General features: G+C 39.5%; 1 protein-coding gene across 1 annotated transcript in view; it reads right to left on the reverse strand.

Annotated features, from left to right (window-relative positions):
* The window catches only part of CPQ (carboxypeptidase Q), a 238,843-nt gene that overhangs the window by 184,399 nt on the left and 33,042 nt on the right, over positions 1–21,402 (reverse strand). Inside the window, 4 exon segments of the mRNA XM_043507563.1 lie at positions 2,012–2,141; positions 2,144–2,215; positions 17,929–17,955; positions 17,958–18,383. Coding sequence (XP_043363498.1) covers positions 2,012–2,141; positions 2,144–2,215; positions 17,929–17,955; positions 17,958–18,354 — 626 coding nt within the window. The 5' untranslated portion in view covers positions 18,355–18,383.

The following is a 21,402-nucleotide window of genomic DNA, read 5'->3' on the forward strand; positions in this document are numbered from 1 at the left end:
GAAATTCTATTAACAATTAGGAAACTAAAGAAACAAGTACAAAGCATCCACTTAAGCACTTTAAGAAAAAAATCTATATGTTGGTAGAACTTTACTAAGTCATGGGTTTTTTGGTTTTTTTAAAGTTAGTCAGATTGAGTATTATAAGACCTATTTATAGGAAACCAAAATAATTACATTAGTTGTGAACATTTACTTCATCCTCCTGATGTCACTTTAGGGTTATGTGACTGCCCATGAATATTAAAACAACATGCCTTTATTCTCCTTAAACATACAGAATTCTGTAATTCTTAAAATCACCTGACAATTTGCCTTATATTGCCACCAGAGAAGTATTGTATATTGGTTGATTTGGGAAAATTTATGGTAGCATCAGGGATGTGAAAATCTCTTAAAAGCAATCACACAAGATCTGGAGTGGTGATAATGATGAAAACATTTTGAAAGCGCTGGAGGCAGTTTGGAACAAATAGCTTCCAAACCAAACACCCACGTGAAACTGGACAACTTAACACGTTACAACAAAGTGCCTGCCCGCAAAACCATATAAAGTAAAAGGTGAAATGTGAGTCAGTGTCTCTCTCTCTCACACACACACACATGCCCCCCACATCCACTGGTAGACCTCCCTCTGCTGGCTTGACACTCACCAGGCTGCTGTGTTTGGGCCCCCTGTGCTTTAAACCTCCTAAGTCTGAAAAAGAGAGCCCAAGCACTGTCTCTTACCAGGGTCTCCAGGCACACTGTCAGAGAGCAGATCCTCTGTTTTAGGGTAGCCATACATCCCATTTTGGCTGGGACAGTCCCTTTTTTAAGCCCTGTCCCGGGTGTCCTGAAGTTGCCAAATGCCCATTTTTGCCAAAAAAAATTGGGGTTTGGGAAGAATGAGCATAGAGGCGAGTGGTGATGCCAGCCCCACGCAGAGGGAGGAGGGAGGCAGGGCTCAAGCAAGCAATGACGCCACCCTAGCCTCACACAGTGGGCAGGCAGGGCTCGGGCGAGCAGCAATGCCAGCCCCAGCATTTGGGAAATATGGTCACCCTATCTGTCTAGCACCCTTTTCTAAGAGCTGAGGCCCTGTGGTCCAACTGCCTACACCTTCTGAGTAATGCTGGCTCCCCAGACTCCCCAGTGGCTTAAGCACACCATCTCTCAACTGCTGCCCTGTGGGTGCTCCAGGTTCACACTTTAACGCTTCTGGGATACACAACAGCCTAAGCAGATAGATGCACAGACAGACTTTGCATAGGATTCTAAGGCAAATTATCCTTTACTTAAGTAGTACAAGAAATACCTTATACAAAATAATAAACACACCTGTTCACATTTCCCTGCCTCAGCTTTCTTGCCATGCTGTAGAGTTCTTTAGGTTTAGGGTGTTGGACTAGATTACTTCCTGAGGTCCCTTCCAACCCTGATAGTCTATGATTCTAGGGTACAGTCCTCTCAGGAGTCCAGAATCACCCATTCCTGAAGTTCATGGCTTCTCCTCTGAATCATGGAGCCTCTCCCCCCACTCTGACCCCGGCAATCCATGCCCATGCTTCCTCTAAAATGAAGGTGAGAGACCCTTTCTTTTATAACCTTCTGTTCCCTTTGGCAGTAACATAACAATCAGGCTTATTAGGTGAGCAAAGTCCTCTACCAGGTGATCCCTTGTTCTCTGCCCCTCACCCAAGAGTTCAGACTTGAAAAACTGGCTTGCCGTAGGCAGCATCCATCTCTTTGTCCAAGGGTGCGCCATTTGAATGGACTATCACAGTTTAACAACCCTCTATTGTTAGCTCTGTGTCAGGTGCAAGAATTTCTCCTGTTCCCCACTGTGGGTTTTAGCTCAATATGGAGAAACAAAGACAGTTGAGAAGGCAAAGACGAGCCTTACAATCCAAAGAGAGTTTGCACTCTGACACTGACATGTACAGAGTTAATAATCTCAATCAGGATTCATAAGTGGTACCCTGTCAGATTCCCCAAATTGTCACGTACAGAGTAAGTAATAAGTTCCTACCTATTAATAGAGGAAGCAATGGATCTGATAAGGGATGCCACCGCTCCAACTTTACCAGCTTCAACTGCTCCCAGTAATATGTATTTGACAGTTTCTTCATAACTGACGAAAGGCTGGTTGTAAACAACATCTTCCCCTTGGCAACTTGAGATCTTTTGTGCTGTTCATCAAAAGAGGTGACCACTAGGACTTCAGCAGTAATTCCTAGAGGTAAACACCACAGTAGTTTTAGATGTGTTATCCTATCACCATCCCCAAGCCACTTTGGCACATACAAAAATAAACATCCTGTACAAAATGAAAACCTCGTACTGGAAAAGATTGCATGTAAAGTACTTCCTCAGAGATTATTCAACATGTATAACCATGTCCTTAGTATAAATCATGCTATTAGCTGATGTTAAAATTGAAACTGAAGGCAAGAGGAGATGTGAGAAAAGACTTTTTCCAAATAGGCTTTAATGCATGAATGAAATTATTTAAAGTGCAAAAAAACATTTTGAAAGACTTTCTATGGCAATTATAAAACAAATATTTAATCTTCTCTTTTTCTTTTTGCGGATACAGACTAACACGGCTGTTACTCTGAAACTAATCTTCTCTGATAATTGTTCTGATATGTTGCTAAACAAGTTAGGCTGACATCACACCCATGTAAGTACATAGTTTTGGAATGATTCACTTAGAAACTGATGCATTCCATTAATCAAGCTTTTTCACAAATGGTTAATTTGAATATTTACCATTCTTGAAGACAAACTGCTGTAAAACCCTTTGTAGTATATTAAAATTCAAAAACACTTCCCAGGCTTAATTTACAGTACAAATTAATTGCATCACAGAGGAAAATTTACCATATTTTTCAAATGAAATATTTTGTAAATATTTTGAATTTGCTATAATCCTATTGCCTTTTGTCTGAGGAAACAAAAAGGCATTTAAAAGTAGGCAGGTTCTCCCATACCACAGAAAGTTTCCCACATCTCAGAACATTCATTTGGAGATTACCCTTAGGCTTGAAAGGATTAGATTTTATCAGTAAATGTCGATTTCACAGCATACATACAAAGCCACAACAAAATATTTCCATCAGTAAGAATCGATATGTACAGCTAGGCAAAGAAAGAAAAATGCTGCTTGAAAATTTAGCCAAATCCAGTTATTAGACTTTTGGATTAGGTTTGTTACAAATGGACTAATGAACAAATAGTCAGAACGGGTACGATTTCTTGATTTAAGAATATTTACTTTGTATGTTTTGACATGCTATGTTGACAATTTGTGTTCATAACAGTTTTTATAAAGGTTTAATTATTTGAATTTCAACATCTAGTACCATTACATAAATGTCTGGCCCTCCCATAATTTCCCATAACTGTGAAAATTAGGAAAAAAGATCAAAATCTTAAAAAAATGCTTAAAAATAAACAGATATTATCCATCAAAATTATTTTAAAAATTGAATTCTACCAAGCCTAATGGATGTCATGGCTTTTGAGAAATCATTCACAAAATGACCACAATGCTTAAGATCCAATCCTGTGGATTGGTTACAGCGATAAGTGGAAACTGTTTAACAACCAGAACCAGACTTTGCTGCTAAATATAGAAGCTGTATGGATGCCTGGAGTTTTAGTGCTGTACATTTGACCGAGAATCCACAAAACACATCAGTAAAAACTGAAAATAATAACAAATGCTTGGCCAGCTTGGTTTGTTCCGCAAAATTAAAAAAGAAGCTGGGTATCCTTGCAAGTCTTAAATAGCTCACTCTAAAACATTATTAAAATGTTATTTGGAAACACTTTTAAGTTAATTGCATATGCTAAAGAATACTTAATGCTGTTATCTGATGTGCACTGATAAGACTCTCTCAATCTCTCTCTCGCTCTGTCTCTCAGCATCAATTTATCCAAGTTAAATGCTCAATTTATGGTTTTTGGGGTTTGTTTTTTAAGATCAAAACAACATAAATTGCCTTCCACACATGAAAGAAAATGTTTCACATTTAAAAAGTCTGTTTCTTAAAATACACAGTTGTAAGAATGCAGCAGGCAACTATTAAATAGAAAAAAAAACCCCATGGGTTTTAGCTGCAGAACTACTCTTGTGTGAAACGTGAAAATTTTAATTGGATAGCTGTTCAAACTTCCAGCTTTACAAAAATGGCCACAACAGGCCAAACCAAAGTATTATCTTCAAATTTTACTGAAGTTATAGTTGGCTTGAAGGTGAAGTGTGCTGATAGGTTCCAGCGGCTTCTAATGAACAACAGGTTTAACTGTATACTTAAGGAATATCCCAGTGACAGGATCGGTCTGAAGTCTGGAACTGTGCCACTGGAAATAAAGCCAGGTATCTGCAAAATTTCATTTTCCACTGGAAAAATCAAGGTCACAGCAGGCTGGTACTACAATCTGCACTTCGTATTAGCTTTTGTAACAGATAAGAGAAAATGACACCATCTAACTCACCCCAATGCTCTACTTAGATGCCATACCAAGCATTAGAATGACATGCAATATACTACTGATTGCTCATCAAGGGAAGCAAGGAATGGAACTGTTTTTGGCACTGCCTTACTGCATTCATGAGCAAAAACACCATCTCTGGGTGTTGCTGTTTTTTTTGTTTTTTGTTTTAAGGCAAGGTACTTGCTATCTCTAGCAACCTACAACTCCCCAAATAAATTCATGCAGAATTACCTTTATGATCCTCAAAGAAGCTAGATATCGAGGAGCTTTATATGGTGGAGTCTTAATTTTTTATTCCCAAGAAAGAGAATGCAGAACGACAAACTTAATTCTCTAGCCTTATACTTCCACTTTTAATTGTTCCCAAATAGGTTTGCTTTATTTAGCCTTAGACAAAATAAAACAAAGGGTGCCTTTGCATGTTTAACTTAATGGCAGCACGATATACATAAAGTATCCATTACAATACTTTCCACAGTACAACCCAACTTCCCTCCTGTGTAGCTGCCAACTAATTCAGTGTCGCATTAACATATTTAGATCACATTCTAAAGCATATCAGTTGTATCTATTAACGAAGTAATAGGAGCATTTCACTGAACAGAGGCAATAGGGTTTCAGCTGTGAAGATAACAATGAGACCAAAGGCCAAGTAGCTCATCCCAAAGAGGATAAATCAAAGAGGAGCAAGTCTAGACTGCTGCCAGAAAAATGGGGCACTGCCTCATATTATACCTTACTGAAGCTTTGCATTCATTGGTGATAAACTGTCCCCCATTCCTAAAATCTTAGTGTCTCACCACTCCATTTTCTTGGTTAATTTTTAAAGACATTCTTCAATCCATTTCTTATTCCTACCATTGCCCGTCACAGAAGTCAGCTACAAGCTGCACTGTGGATAAGCTCAGACAAGCTATATGAGGAGGGCGCTGGACTGCTCATACTACGGAGGACAAATAAACTAAAAACCACATGGGGGCGAAGAAGAGTGAGTGGCATTTTCAGAGGCTGGCCAAGAAAACGGAATAGATGATATATGGGGCTGAGAAATGAAACACGTTTTCTCTGGATGAGGTTGAAGCCCCCCATGTTAGACACTGTTGGTGGGTATTACACAGCACATGCCTATACAGCAAGTGAAGGTGGGACTGTAACATGGGTAGACATACCCGCACTACAGTTAATCTAAATAGGACGGGTAGCAATAGTGAAGATGTGGCAGCACAGGCTTCAGCATGGGCTAGCCACCCCAGTACAAGCCTGCTGGGGACCCTACATACATATTTGTGTTGCTAGCCCCCAGGGCCACAGAGGTTTCGGGGGACCCAGGGCAAAATCTGAAACAACCACCCTCCAGAAAAACAAACAAACCTACTACTGAAGGGAGACCCTGGGGCATGAGAGGGTTGGAAAGTGAGCCTGCCTGTACCCACCCCCCGCAGCAGCTCCTATGGTGTAGACCCAGCTTCCTGGTTCAGGCGTTGCAACCTGGCCCATGGGATTGCAGCACCACTCAGATTTGGCCTGGCCACTTCACCATCATGATGGAGAGACACTTGGGCCAAATTTGAATGAGTGCTATTGTGACCTGGCCCATGGGGTTGCAGCACCACTCAAGTTTGTACCAGGTCACGATGCTGCTCAGTTTGGGAGAGCCCACGACAAACTGCACTTTTTGCATCCCCCACCTGTGGGCAACACTAGTAACCAGTGCAGAAGCCCATATCATCACATCTTCACTACTACTGTTACCTATTCTAGCTAGATTAAAGCTAGCATGGCTATGCCTACCCATGCTACAGTCGCACCTTCACTTGCAGTGCAGACATACCCTTAGTAAGTTTCCACCAAGTACCAACTGTGAGGCAAATTACATAAATCATAGGGCATACAGCTTTGGGATGAGCCAGTACCCAATCAAATCCATTCAAACCCATGAGGCTCAGGTGAAATAATAATTAGGGCCATGTTATATATGGGGGTGGGGGAAGATGAGGAAAGTGGAAAACAGTGGGAATAAGCAGACTGGAAACAATCTTCTACTGCAGGCCAACTTTTATACAAAAGATTTCATTGCACAAACATAGGTTCATAACTAATGCTAAAAGCCTGGCTAATACAAAAGTTTGCCACAGCACACAAGTAACTATAGTAGACTGTGCATTAACAAAGCCTTAAATCCTTGTTTAGTCAGGAAGGCTGATTAGAACTATTCATTCACAGCCCAGGAAAGGCTAATAAACAAATCCTACCTGTAAATCTGATTTCTGCAAAGTTGTCATAACACCACATGTCTGACACCTGTCATGAAAATTCCATCTGGAGATTCAGCTTCCAGCACCGGCCTGCCAGATGTGACACTAGAAGCAGATCAGTTCAGAACGACATATGTAGAATTCCCCCAAAGACAGTTTTACTCACCCCAAGGTTAAATCCTTTAACCACTTAAATCATTGTAGGAATCAACACCTAGTACCCTGAACTGGACAGCTGTTTGTATCATCAATGAGTTTCAGATTACAGTAATAATGAAAGGTACGTTTATTGCCAATTATAGGAATTCAAGAATTCACAAATCTCTACCAGGCAGCCTGATGGCAACTTCTGTATAGACAGACATTTTCTCACTTCCAACAGATCACTGATTCTAAGAGAAACTCCCTGGCAACACAAGGTTGAGTTCACAGTGTGCTAAGCATCAGAACTGTCAGAGATTTGTTGTTCTAGTTCGCTTCTACTCTCTTCAGAGTATTTATAATAATAAAGAAATAACTATTCTTACATATGTACTGATGTAAAACAGTCCATTACAGCCAATCTAATTATGTATTCAAATAAGAGGTTAGCAGTATTGAAGTGAAATGGAATGTGTGTCTTTTTTACATTGCCGGGACTGGCCAAGAAAATTGCTGGGGCTATTAATTTCCTAGTTACTCAGTTAGGACCCAAAGCCTTTTCAATGAGCATTTTGTCATTGTCTTGAACAGGGACCGACTTTTGGAGATCTACTTACAGAAAACAAATGTAAGCCTCATTGTTATAACAACATTTTGGCTAGAAGCAAGTGAGCTGCTCAAAGCTGAAAACAATCCACAACTTCATCTATTTCAAACTCTGTAATATGGGATTATGATTTCTTTTACAAATCACACCATGGAACAGCTATTCTGCTGATCTAGACACACAAAATCTCATTGCCAAATAAATAAATTGACATACCAGCCAATTTTTGCTCAGAATGGGTGCCAAACTTCTAGGCCTAAGAAAGCAGCAGATTCCATCACCCAAGCCTGCATTAAACTTCCCTGTCCATTACACAGCTTTATTTACACCACATAACAAACAAAGGTAAACTATTGCCTGCAAACATCAATACAAAAGCATTGATGTCATTAATACAGAAATCAATGACATCTAGCTTCAGGACTCAGAACTCCCACCCACTCCAGGACCAGAGCAAGGGCCATCCAGCCTGATGCACACACCACCACCCCAGCTGTGGAGGGCTAAGGGGAGAAAGAGTAAGACCCCCCATTCACCTTGGTCAGAGACAGCCATCAGAAGCTAAAAGACTCTCCCAGCAGGAGGTAGAGGAACAATGACAGATGCAATGAACAATGACAGGAACAATGAACAGCAGCAAAGTAAGGGCTGGAGGCTGTGAGGCCTAGCCAAAATCTTCACCATCAGTGATATCAGATGGTGCTTTCTTTAGTTTGGATTCAGAGTATTTTTTTTCCTTCTCTGCTGCTTGGCTGTTTTCTGTGAGTCTTTCTCAGATTTCTCTCTGGCCCCCTCCCAGCCCCCACGCTCCACACACACATCACACAGAGCTGGCCCAATTCTCTTCACTCCCTCATCTTCCCAGCCTTCCTTCCATTCTACCCCCAGCAGTGTACCCCTTCCTTCTTTCCCAACTCCAGTGTTCCTAGTAACATCCCATCTACCATCCCCCTCCTGCAGAGCTGGAAAACTAAAACCTGCCACTAGGATGATGTTTGCCAGGAATCTGTTAGACATATTTCTGTATGTTGCACTCCTGTCCCTCAACCCATGTCTTATCTGTTCAGATTTTAAGAGCCACCCTAGATTATAAACCCTTCAATGCAGGAATGTCTTCCTATGTGTTTGCACAGTGCCTAGCACAATGGGGCCCTACTCCCAACTGGTGTCTTTGGATGCTGTTGTAATATAAATATAAAAAGTAATAAAAGAGTTCCTTTCCTGTGTAGTTTGCTGCACAGAAGGAACAGGAGAGAAGCTCTGCTTCTGAGTATATCCTAAACTATGCAGGAGGAAAGCTGCTCTGCAATAGTCCTCAAAAGGTCCATGGGGGTTGGGCTCACCCTTGCACACCTTAGACAGGGAGTTTAGAAGGTAAGCCACTCAAATGGGCCTACTCCAAGGAGTTTCCTAAATTGGGTGGGGGAAAGGACCCTGCTTCTACTGAGCTTTGAGCTCTGCTGCCCAGACACCTTCTTTTCTCAGCATTATTCCTATCTCAAATTTTAGACATAAAAGGACAGAGATGTGTGTGATTAAAAGCTGAAATTTGACACTTTTTCACTATGTTGCTTTCCAGCTGAAAGGGAAATCAGCTCAGCTGTGCCAAAGAGCCCCACAGAACTGAGCAAGTCTTTCAGCAAACCTGGCCCAGGTTTCAGTCTTCCAAAAAAATAAGGCACAAACTGCTGGAAGAAGAAAAAAAAAAAGTTTCACATCCTAGATTTTATCCTTCTGAAAACTATTACTATGTATTGCAATATAATTAATTATACTTACAATTAATCCTCAGAAACAGCTCAGCTAGGCCAACACATAGAAATACGTATTGAGGACAAAAAGAAAAGGAGTACTTGTGGCACCTTAGAGACTAACAAATTTATTAGAGCATAAGCTTTCGTGAGCTACAGCTCACTTCATCCGATGAAGTGAGCTGTAGCTCACGAAAGCTTATGCTCTAATAAATTTGTTAGTCTCTAAGGTGCCACAAATACTCCTTTTCTTCTTGCGAATACAGACTAACACGGCTGCTACTCTGAAACCTGTATTGAGGACAGTTATATTACAAAGAGATGAAGGGAGTAAACATTTTAAGGGGGATGGGAAGAAGGAATTGCAGATCAAAGTAGGAAAATGCAGTGAGGCAGAAGGCTTTTATCAGAGATTCTGTAAAATCAGAAGATGCTTTTGGAAACTGTGATTTCACTTACCACCTGGAACAGCAAGAAGAATTACTTCATAAAAATAAAATTACATAGAAAGGGCATCCAAGAGGATATGAGGCTGTTTGGCTATGATGATGCATAGCTCACCAACTAAATGTACTGTACACTTCTTTAAATAAGAAAAAAGAAAAAACGCTATGCATTATAAAAAAAGACTATTGTTTACATCTTCCAAAAAATACTAGATCTTATTGTAGCAGTTTGGTTTAAGCAAATGTAGAGAACTGTGCTACATAATTATGGCCAGCATAGTTTTTAGTGGGTATTGAACCTGTCCCCAAACACAAGGCTCTGCACCAAGTAAGCCAAAGGAATAATGTTGTTAGCTGTAAGTAACAGGCTGTTATTCACACTGGGTCACTACGCCATTGTCTTCAACAAGCTTGCTCTGCATGTCCGATGCTCACACAACCTGAAATCTCATCTTGATGGGATTTGGTAACAGAGTATGGCTATCTATATAAAGATATCATGGACACCTGTGGGGATTGAACTAGAAATTGTCAGCACCCAAACTGCAGGCTTCTACTACTCGAGCTAGAGTATGTGTATCTAGATGGTTACAGGTTTCAGAGTAGCAGCCGTGTTAGTCTGCATTCACAAAAAGAAAAGGAGTACTTTTGGCACCTTAGAGACTAACAAATTTATTAGAGCATAAGCTTTCGTGAGAAGTGAGCTGTAGCTCACGAAAGCTTATGCTCTAATAAATTTGTTAGTCTCTAAGGTGCCACAAGTACTCCTTTTCTTTATATGGTTACAGTTTGTTAGACATAAATGTAAAACTTTCCAAGTAAATTTTAATGTCAGAGAGTTTTCTGACATCATTTGTGGTATCTACTTGTGGATCATGTCAGTAATCATACACTAAAGGAGACCTGCAAACATTATATTTAGAAAAAAACTAGAAAAAATAGAATTACAATTTTTGATAATTGTAGGAAAAATGTGACTTTTTATTGTTAACCACTGCATAAAGTGGTGCATGAAATACCAGTATTACAAGATCAACATGAGTTTATTGGTACCACTCCAGGTTTTTCTTTACAGTTCAGTGTCCACTTGGCCAGACAAAATAAATGTGACATCTGGATATTTGATTTTAAAGATTTAAAGACACCACTTATGTGCTGTGCTCTATTCAATATTTAATTCATGGTTAATCACTCTTTCATTTGAATTCTAAACCTCCAGATGGTTTTGAATACATTACACTTTAACAACATTTTGGAAGCTATATAGAAAAATTCAGTAGAAAACCAGTACAATATTTGACTTTCCCTTGAAGCTTGACCAAAAAACTCCCCAACATTTACATCTTTAAATAACACAAATCTGCTAATTTAATACCCTCGTGTGAACTTACTTGGGTCAAATTAGGACTGTCCCAGTGAGGTGCAATAAGGTTTACGAAGGGTCCTTGCTAGTGTAATCTCTCTTCAAAATTTTACATGTTGTTCACCCATTTGGTTCCTTTGTTTTGAAAAACCAATAATTTTGTTGATTTGCTTATGAAGCTTAATGTTAAACAGCCAATTTGTTTTTGCATAGCCGAATTCGTTTTTGCATTAGTGAGCGCCTGACCTGCACTGTCTCGAATAGTTGAAGTAACTGCACAATTTAGGAGGTGCTTGGAAGGGAAATCCCCACTGCACAGGACTCCTAAGACAAGCCAACAAGGGGATTTAGAAACTGCTGCTTAGAGAGGTGCCCACCCTAACAAGCACCTTAGTTTCAAACTTGAGACTGAAAATATATTGTCAGGTCTGGTCTATACTACAGAGTCAGGTAGATATAAGGCAGCTTACGTTGACCTAACTATGCAAGTTCACTCCCGCCGAAGTAATTCCTCGCTATGCTGACTTAATAACTCCACCTCCACGAGTGGCGTAGATATAGTTAGGTCAACTATAATTTGCTTTCAGGAGCCATCCCACAATGCCCCATGCTGACAGTACAATAGATACAAGCGCTTCTGGTGAGGACATGCACCACTGACACAAGGAGCAAAGAGGAAACATGCACAAACAATGTAATGACTGCGGTGGCTGTATGCCGATGTAATTTTGTAGTGTAGAAATGGTTTCAGACTGTTTTCTAAGATGGTGTTTGTCATTTCTGACTCTTGTGCAATTCATTTCCCAGACCTACTCCCTCTCTCCCAGATAGTGCTGTTTCCTGTGTCCTAATTTCCAGAAAAGAAAGAAGGAAGGAGCTACAGTAAATCACTTGTGAAATATTCTAATTAGTTCCCTCAGAGATTCCTCAGCATTATTGATTTTTCATTTTATCCAAGAAGTTGTGGGAGTGATTCATCCTTTGCTTGAAATACAGTAACTAAAAGTCCATGAAGAAACATCTGAGTCTTCTAGCATTGAATTGCTATTGGCTCATGGAAATGAGCATTTTAAAGATCCATAAATGTCATACTTAGAGTCTCTTTGGAAGAGACATTGCTGTAAACCTACAGATTCAGCTATTAGAACTTCCCAATCAGTGTAATGTTGATTTTCTCCAAACTTTTACAGAATAGCTTGTCTGAAGACTCATTTTTTAGGAAATGCATAGAACAATTCATTTGATGTTGGAGCATGCCCAATGTTTTGCCCTGCTGGGGACTGATAACTTTCACTTAGGATCTGATGCACTTTGTCAAGGAAGCAAAAGGCAGAGCCTTTTTGTCCAAGGAAGATGGTGCAAGGATCAGACCATTTTTGAACTCCAATCTCCATACTTTTTTATACTCTTTCTGTATGAGTAATATAGCTACACTTACTGCTAACCTACTTCAGTGTTGTACTACCTGGGCTAAGTATTATGTCAAGATGTTTCCAAATTCAGCCTCTTTAAATAAATAAATTAATTAAAAAGAGGTAGGGAGGGAAGGCTAGAATGCTTTAATAAAGAACGAATGTATTTTCACTTTGTGTACTCCGAGATTTTAAGGTGTTTTGCTCAAATGAAAGAATTCCCCTTTGAGCAAAAAGTAAAGATGGGAAAATTTCAGCCACAAAGGTAAATGTTTAGGCAATTATTAGGAGGTTAAAATGGAAATTGTTTTACAGTCTTAAATTGTCCTTTCATTTTTAAAATGTTTTATTGTTGTTATTTTTATACCGGTTTTTCTGCTCCAAAGCTGATTTTTATAAGGGACTTCTCAGTTAGTCAGTTTCATCCTTGTCAGAGTAGATAGGGAAAGTAAAATTGACTAGACATGAAAGAGAAAATAAGCAGCCTGGAAACAATACAGAAACATATTATTTTGTAAGCTTCTTCAATTTCAGTAATAGTGGTGTACTTGTAACAAATAGTAGGTCCCAACTTTCAGAGAAAAATGTCGTTTTTTCCCCCCAAGTTGACACAGTTCCTTTTAAGTATAGCAGGTGCTTTAATTCCTTTGAGAAATCTGTGATTTGTCTGCAGGGTTCAGTTTCAAGGAAAGGCTGCGCTCAATAATGGAGGTTCATCAGAGACCTAGTTTTCACTTTTCCTTTGATCTAGCCATAATGCCGAGATTCTTATGTCTGCATTAGTGAGGCCAAAAAATTTCCCTATGAGTCTCCCAAAGAGGTCAGAAGAAGTTGAAAATACTCAGCACTTCATAGGGCTGAGTTCAGAGCTCGTATTTTAAATTGAATGTTACCAAGAGCTAACAAGCTAGAGGATTACCATATTTAGGAATTGTCCTGATCTTATTTCCAGTGCTTCAATATTGGCAAAACATACAGATTCTATATAGAGACTGTGTTGATTTCCAGTAGTACTGATTATACCTCAAAAACTCTGAAGGAAAATAGATATAATTGCTGCTTTGGGGATCCCATAATTGAGTAACAACAGTAGTTTAGCAGATGTTCTACCATGAAGCTATCAAAGAACTCGTATTTGTGTATGTTAAAATGAATTTTATTTTTCCTGATAGGTATCTTACTCTGTCATCTCATTTTAGAGGGATACTGACTAGTAGAATAAGCCCCCAAATACAACCTAACTTAAACAGTTCCTATAGCGAGGAATATTTTCTGATTTCTATTTATTTTTTGTTTCAAAGAACCTGAAATCTAAAGAGAGGAATGTATAATATTTTAGCAGAAACTAGGGGTGTTGATTAATCGCAGTTAACTCACACGATTAACTCAAAAAAATTAACTGCGATAAAAAAATGAATTCTGATTAATCACACTGTTAAACAATAAAATACCAATTGAAATTTATTACATATTTTTGGATGTTTTTCTACATTTTCAAATATATTGATTTCTATTACAACACAGAATACAAAGTGTACAGTGCTCACTTTATATTATTATTTTTATTACAAATATTTACACTGTAAAAACAATTAGCAAAAGGAATAGTATTTTTCAATTCATCTCATACAAGTACTGTAGTGCAATCTCTTTATCATGAAAGTGAAACTAACAAATGTAGATTTGTTTATTTGTTATATAACTGCACTCAAAAACAAAACAATGTAAAACTTTAGAGCATACAAGTCTACTTCTTGTTCAGACAATTGCTAAGACAAACAAGTTTGTTTTACGGGAGATACTGCTGACTGCTTCTTATTTACAATGTCACCTGAAAGTGAGAACAGGCATTCGCATGGCACTTTTGTAGCCGGTGTTGCAAGATATTTACTTGCCAGATATGCTAAACATTCATATGCCCCTTCCTGTTTCGGCCGCCATTCCAGAGGACATGCTTCCATGCTGATGATGCTCATTAAAAAAATAATGCGTTAATTAAATTTGTGACTGAACTCCTTGGGGGAGAATTGTATGTCTCCTGTTCTGTTTTACTCGTATTCTGCCATTTATTTCATGTTATAGCAGTCTTGGTTGATGATCCAGCACATGTTCATTTTAAAAAAACTTTCAAAGCAGATTTGCAAAACGCAAAGAAGGTACCAATGTGAGATTTCTAAGGATAGATACAGCACTCAACCCAAGGTTTAAGAATCTAAAGTGCCCTTCAAAATCTGAGAGTGACGAGATGTGGAGAATGCTTTCAGATGTCTTAAAAGAGCAACACTCCAATGCAGAAACTACAGAACCCAAAACACCAGAAATCAACCTTTGTTGGTGGCATCTGAGTCAGATGATGAAAATGAACATGCATCGTTCTGCTCTGCTTTGGATCGTTATTGAGCAGAACCCATCATCAGCATGGATGCATGTATTCTGGAATGGTGGTTGAAGCATGAAGGGACATATGAATCTTTAGCACATCTGGCACATAAATATCTTGCGATGCCGGCTACAACAGTGCCATGTGAACGCCTGTTCCCACTTTCAGGTGACATTGTAAAGAAGATGTGGGCAGCATTATCTCCTGCAAATTGTAACCAAACTTGTTTGTCTGACCGATTGGCTGAAGTAGGACTGAGTGGACTTTTAGGTTCTAAAGTTTTATGTTGTTTTATTTTGAATGCAATTATTTTTGTATATAAATTCTACATTTGTAAATGAAACTTTCATTATAAAGAGATTTTCACTATAGTGCTTCTCTTAGGTGAATTGAAATATACTATTTCTTTAGTTTTTTACAGTGCAAATATTTGTGATAAAAATAAATATAAAGTGAGCACTGTACACTTTTTATTCTGTGTTGTAATTGAAATCAATATATATAAAAATGTAGAAAACATCCAAAAATATTTAAATAAATGGTATTCTATTATTGTTTAACAGTGCGATTAATTGCAATTAATTTTTTTAATCTCTTGACAGCCCTAGCAGAAACCAATTGTGACTATTTAAAAACACTGTTAACAAACAATTATTGGCTCTGATCAGGATCCTATTGAAGTCAGTGGCAGGTTTGCTACCTACTTTAGTGGGAATAGCCCTATTATTCTTAAAATTGTGTTGACATCTGTAGTGATGCTATTAAGAGTGAGTACATTTGGCTATGCACAGACAGACTGATCTTGGGGTGACATAACATTAGCTAAAGTTGGCTGGATGCCCCCTTCCAGCCACCCCCTGGACTGCTGTGAGGGGAATCCAAGCCTCTGAGTCCCTGGGTGTTTTCAGCTTACAAAGCCTGAACAGAGCCCAGCCACTGCCCCAATCCCAGGGTCCCTAGGCACATTCCTGTAATGCATAAATCACTACCCCTTAACTCCCTCCTGAGAGTTGGAACCGGCAGTCCAGCCACCTAGACCCTCTGGGCAAAATCCGGACTCCTCCAACTCCCCTGTACTTAAACACTCCAGTTCCAGAACTCCACCACTAAGTCCTGGGGACAACTGAGCATAGGAAAGCAGACAGCCCCTTCATGCCCACATCTAATGCAGGCCCCTACATGCAGGGTTGCTTCTCTCTACTTTTCAGCTAGAGAGAAAATGGCCAATAACTCCAGAAAGACCATGTCCTCCGGCTTTATGACTCTCTGTCTTTGTCATCCTTGCCAGCTTCCTCATACATGCACAAATGGTGACTTTGTTGTCAAGCCGACCTCTCCCGACAAAGCAGTTCTCCTGGCTGGGAGCCAGACTATTGTCTACAGCAATTACATTTCAACAGTCAGAGCATTTGAAGTCAAATGAAGGAGAAGAAACTGATTAGAGGAAGAGCCCATTTAAAAAGGTGCAAACTTAGTGTCTCCCTGAAAAAACTAGAGAAGTAAGATAAAACAAGTGTAAATAACTGAGGAAGGCAAATTGTGCATAGACTAGTTTTCTTACTGAGGTGCTCCTCAATGACTCTTGATTGAGAGTGGGAACATGGTTTTCATTTTTGTTTTCTTTCTAAGTAGCTTGGATGGGAAGTGGAATGGATGAAAAAAACCTAAAACACTGAATGAACTAAAACACCTAATGAATCTACACTAAAATTATGTTTTACAAACACTAAGCCTTATAAATATTATGGGCTAGTTGGCTGATTTTACTAATGTTTCTTAATTGTTTTTCGTTTTAGGCACAAGTTTATCCCCATCGTAGGGTTGCCAACTTTCTAATTTCTGAAAACCAGACCCTCCCCCCTGGCTCCACCTCTTCCCCCAGGCCCTGCCCCCAGCTTTCTCCTCTACACCCTCCCACCATCTCTCACTGCTCTCTCCCCACTCCCAGTTGTGCTCCCTCTGCTCAGGAGGCTGGGACAGGACCTGCAGCCTGATGTGGAGCCTGCTCACTGACTGCCCATGAGATGAAGGTAGGAGGTGGCCCCAGCTGAGCAGGGGTGGCGCAGGTTGATGACTCGGCATCTCCCTCCCCCATCTGTAACTTTTGATGTCTGATCAGTACATCTGACCGGACATTGTACAGGTCCCCTTTCAACCAGACTTTCTGGTCAAAAACTGGGCACCTGACAACCCTACCATCATCTCCCCTTCCCCTCCAAAATTGACAAATGTATAGTTACAAGTTGTCCTGACACCAAATCATGACACTGATTCCATTTACGTTTTAAATTTCCAATTTGTCCTGGGTCCCTTACTTGCATGCTGTAATATAAAATTTCCCAAGCAAAAATGAAATTGCTTTTACAATGTGTATTACAGTAGTTCTCATCATGTGCTAGATGCGCCAGGAGCATATACACACCTCTCTCCTGCCAAGATGAGTTTACAGTTTGAGAAATAAAATAAGTCCTTATTAAAATGTACTGATCAGCTTTCATAATTAAGATTATTTTCACAGAGGATAATACTAGCATAAAGTATTATGGAAAGAAGACTATATGAGGAACACACAACAGTTGCATATGGTAGGACTCCCTGAACAATGCTGCCCTATCCCATCTGTCTGGATTAGAAAGCTGAGTTCACAAGGTATTAGCGTTTGAGGCACCATGTTTAGTAAACTGATTTGAGGAAGTCTAAACTTCTCTAAATTACCAGAAGCAGAATAGTCATTGAGGCAGACTACCATTTTGCCTTAATTGGCAATCATGGCAAAACCTCAAGCAGACAGGTACAGACAGAGATGGCTTCTTTTGAGAACAGGCTACAGTTTTAGTGTTCAAAGAATAATAAATTAATAATAATAAAATCAGGCTAAATTTAAGGAGCTTATCAACTCCAGTTAAATACAGTGCAAGTTCCTAAAGTAACACCTCACACAGAAAGTTCCAGCAAAATAGTTCTCTCTGGCTGGCAGCATTTTTGTGGCTTGTCTACTGACATGATTTGGGGGATTCTTTTTGTACCATTATACATTTTGGTTTTTAAAAGCAACAGATAATAAAGTCAAAAGGTAGTAAAGTGTTACCTTCTGGAGGAGTTGCAACACTGCTCAAAGTTCTAATATAGCAATGCTGTGCTTCCTTGGTGCCAACATCATAGCAGACTCTTCTCCCCTCTCCCAGTGAGGCACTTTTACAGGCTCCAAGTGGACATTTTCCAGCCCATCCTCCTGCAGGACACGGAACATGTATTTGATGGCCATCTCTAGATTTTTGGAGCCGCTGAGTCTAGGTCCAATGGTGTCAACAAAATGTGCCAGTCTTTCATAGGATCTGTTCTGGACATTGCCATAAACAGCAAGGTTAATAATAGCCTTGGCAATATCGGAATACCCAGCTGTTTCTCTTTTAATTTCTTCGAATGTGTATTGGTGGCAGTCATCCCTGCTTAAAGGTTTCCCGGCGCATTGTGGTAAGAGATGGATGAAAACTATTAAGGATAGGAATTTCATCTTCCTTCCTTTTCTTTTACTCAGATGCCTTGTTGGAGGGGGGTAAAAACACAATTTTAAATCATTCAGCTATCAACAATACTCTTGTTATTTATCAAGCAGGCTAAGATAAAAACAAATCTGATCAAAGCAAACTCAAGTGGCAGAGAAGTAAACTCAACTTAGAGACAGAATTATTGAAGACAAATGCAAAAAGATACTTAAACAACTGGACACAAACTTTATTGCTGTTTTAAAAGACATTTCACCCACTGGAATGCAATATTTCTTTAAATAATAGTGTTCTGCACTAAATAAAAACTCAATGCTGCTTCGATTTAAGTCAATGGGATGTTTGCCACTGACTCCACTGGAAGCAGGATTGGTCCCCACTGCTAACCCAACACAGGACAAAGTGCATTACTATTGTCAGCACACAATACATTTGGACAAAAAATCTTCTGAATCTCTTGTGAATAAAATTATTTCAGACTGACCAGCTCTATAAATCAATAATATGCACTTTATATAGTACTTTTAATATCAAGATCTCAAAGCAATTTACAAATGTTAAATAAATCCCAATGCCACCATGAGATAAAAATTTATTTCCCCTTTGCACAGATGTGAGGTTAAACTGAGAAGTAGGTTTCCTAGCCAGTCACTTGGGGCTGGAATTTCTGATGTCAATGGCAGCAGGGGGTGCTTAGCACCTCTGAAAATCAGGCCCTATGTAACTAATTCAAGGCTTCTCAGCCCACAAAACTCAAACTTCTACCCTTGACTAATATTTGACAATTCAGTAATCTAGAATGCATACCAGCCAGGTATCTGGTATGCATTATGGAGTACCCACATTCCTGTAATCTCTTATTGTAGTCTGAAGAATGATTATAAAATTACCAAAAGATTAATTCTCTTCTGATTAGAATGTTGAATATTGGCATTCTCTAGGCTGCCTGTCATAAATATAAAGGGAAGGGTAAACACCTTTAAAATCCCTTCTGGCCAGAGGAAAAACCCTTGCACCTGTAAAGGGTTAAGAAGCTAGGATAACCTCGCTGGCACCTGACCAAAATGACCAATGAGGAGACAAGATACTTTCAGAAGCTGGGGGGAGGGAGAAACAAACCAGCTCTTTCTGTCTGTGTGATGCTTTTGCCAGGGACAGAACAGGAATGGAGTCTTAAAACTTAGTAAGTAATCTAGCTAGATATGCGATAGATTCTGATTCCTTTAAATGGCTGAGAAAATAAGCTGCCCTGAATGGAATGTAGATTCCTGTTTTTGTGTCTTTTTGTAACTTAAGGTTTTGCCTAGAGGGATTCTCTATGTTTTGAATCTGATTACCCTGTAAGGTATTTACCATCCTGATTTTACAGAGGTGATTCTTTTTACTTTTTCTTCTATTAAAATTCTTCTTTTAAGAATCTGATTGCTTTTTCATTGTTCTTAAGATCCAAGGGTTTGGGTCTGTGTTCACCTATGCAAATTGGTGAGGATTTTTATCAAGCCTTCCCCAGAGAAGGGGGTGTAAGGGTTGGGAGGATTTTGAGGGGAAAGACTTTTCCAAATGGACTCTTTCCCAGTAATATACTGGTTAGACGTTTGGTGGTGGCAGCAATAAAGTCCAAGGGCAAAAGGTAAAATAGTTTGTACTTTGTGGAAGTTTTAACCTAAGCTGGTAAAAGTAAGCTTAGAAGGTTTTCATGCAGGTCCCCACATCTATACCCTAGAGTTCAGAGTGGGAAAGGAACCTTCACACTGCTAGTCAAATAACACTTAGGACATGGATTCAGAGTGTGACCAGATATTTCACAATATAGCATCTCTATGTCTGAGTCCAGATATTTGCACACGTGTGACATTTGTTTTAGGTACCTATATTTATCTTTGTTAAACCATATGCCATCAGCCACACTATCAGAGACTCGTTCACCTGCACATCTACCAATGTGATAGATGCCATCATGTGCCAGCAATGCCCCTCTGCCATGTACATTGGCCAAACCAGACAGTCTCTATGTAAAAGAATAAATGGACACAAATCAGACGTCAGGAATTATAACATTAAAAAACCAGTTGGAGAACACTTCAATCTCTCTGGTCACTCGATTACAGACCTAAAAGTGGCAATTCTTCAACAAAAAAACTTCTAAAACAGACTCCAATGAGAGACTGCTGAATTGGAATTAATTTGCAAACTGGACACCATTACATGAGGCTTGAATAAAGACTGGGAGTGGATGTGTCATTACACAAAGTAAAACTATTTCCCCATGTTTATTCCCCCCCCACCATTCCTCACACGTTGTTGTCAACTGCTGGAAATGGCCTACCTTGATTATCACTACAAAAGGTTTTTCCCCCCGCTCTCCTGCTGGGAATAGCTCACCTTACCTGATCACTCTCATTACAGTGTGTATGGTAACATCCATTGTTTCATGTTCTCTATGTATATAAAATCTCCCCACTGTATTTTCCACTGCATGCATTCGAAGAAGCGAGCTGTAGCTCATAAAAGCTTATGCTCAAATAAATTTGTTAGTCTCTAAGGTGCCACAAGTAGTCCTTTTCTTTCAACTATCTTCATTATTCCTACTTTAGACGTTCTTAACTGGTTTTATCTCCATCAAGTTGTCAACCTCTTTAAAAAAGATTCATAGATACTAAGGTCAGAAGGGACCATTCTGATCATCTAGTCTGACCTCCTGCACAACACAGGCCACAGAATCTCACCCACCCACTCCTGCGAAAAACCTCACCTATGTCTGAGCTATTGAAGTCCTCAAATCGTGGTTTAAAGACTTCAAGGAGCAGAGAATCCTCCATCAAGTGACCCATGCCCCATGCTACAGAGGAAGGCGAAAAACCTCCAGGGCATCTTCCAATCTGCTCTGGAGGAAAATTCCTTCCCGACCCCAAATATGGCGATCAGCTAAACCCTGAGCATATGGGCAAGATTCACCAGCCAGATACTACAGAAAATTCTTTCCTGGGTAACTCAGATCCCACCCCATCTAACATCCCATTACAGGCCATTAAGGCCTATTTACCATGATTATTTAT

The sequence above is a fragment of the Dermochelys coriacea genome, chromosome 2 (genome assembly GCF_009764565.3).
Source record: "Dermochelys coriacea isolate rDerCor1 chromosome 2, rDerCor1.pri.v4, whole genome shotgun sequence".
NCBI lineage: Eukaryota > Metazoa > Chordata > Testudines > Dermochelyidae > Dermochelys > Dermochelys coriacea.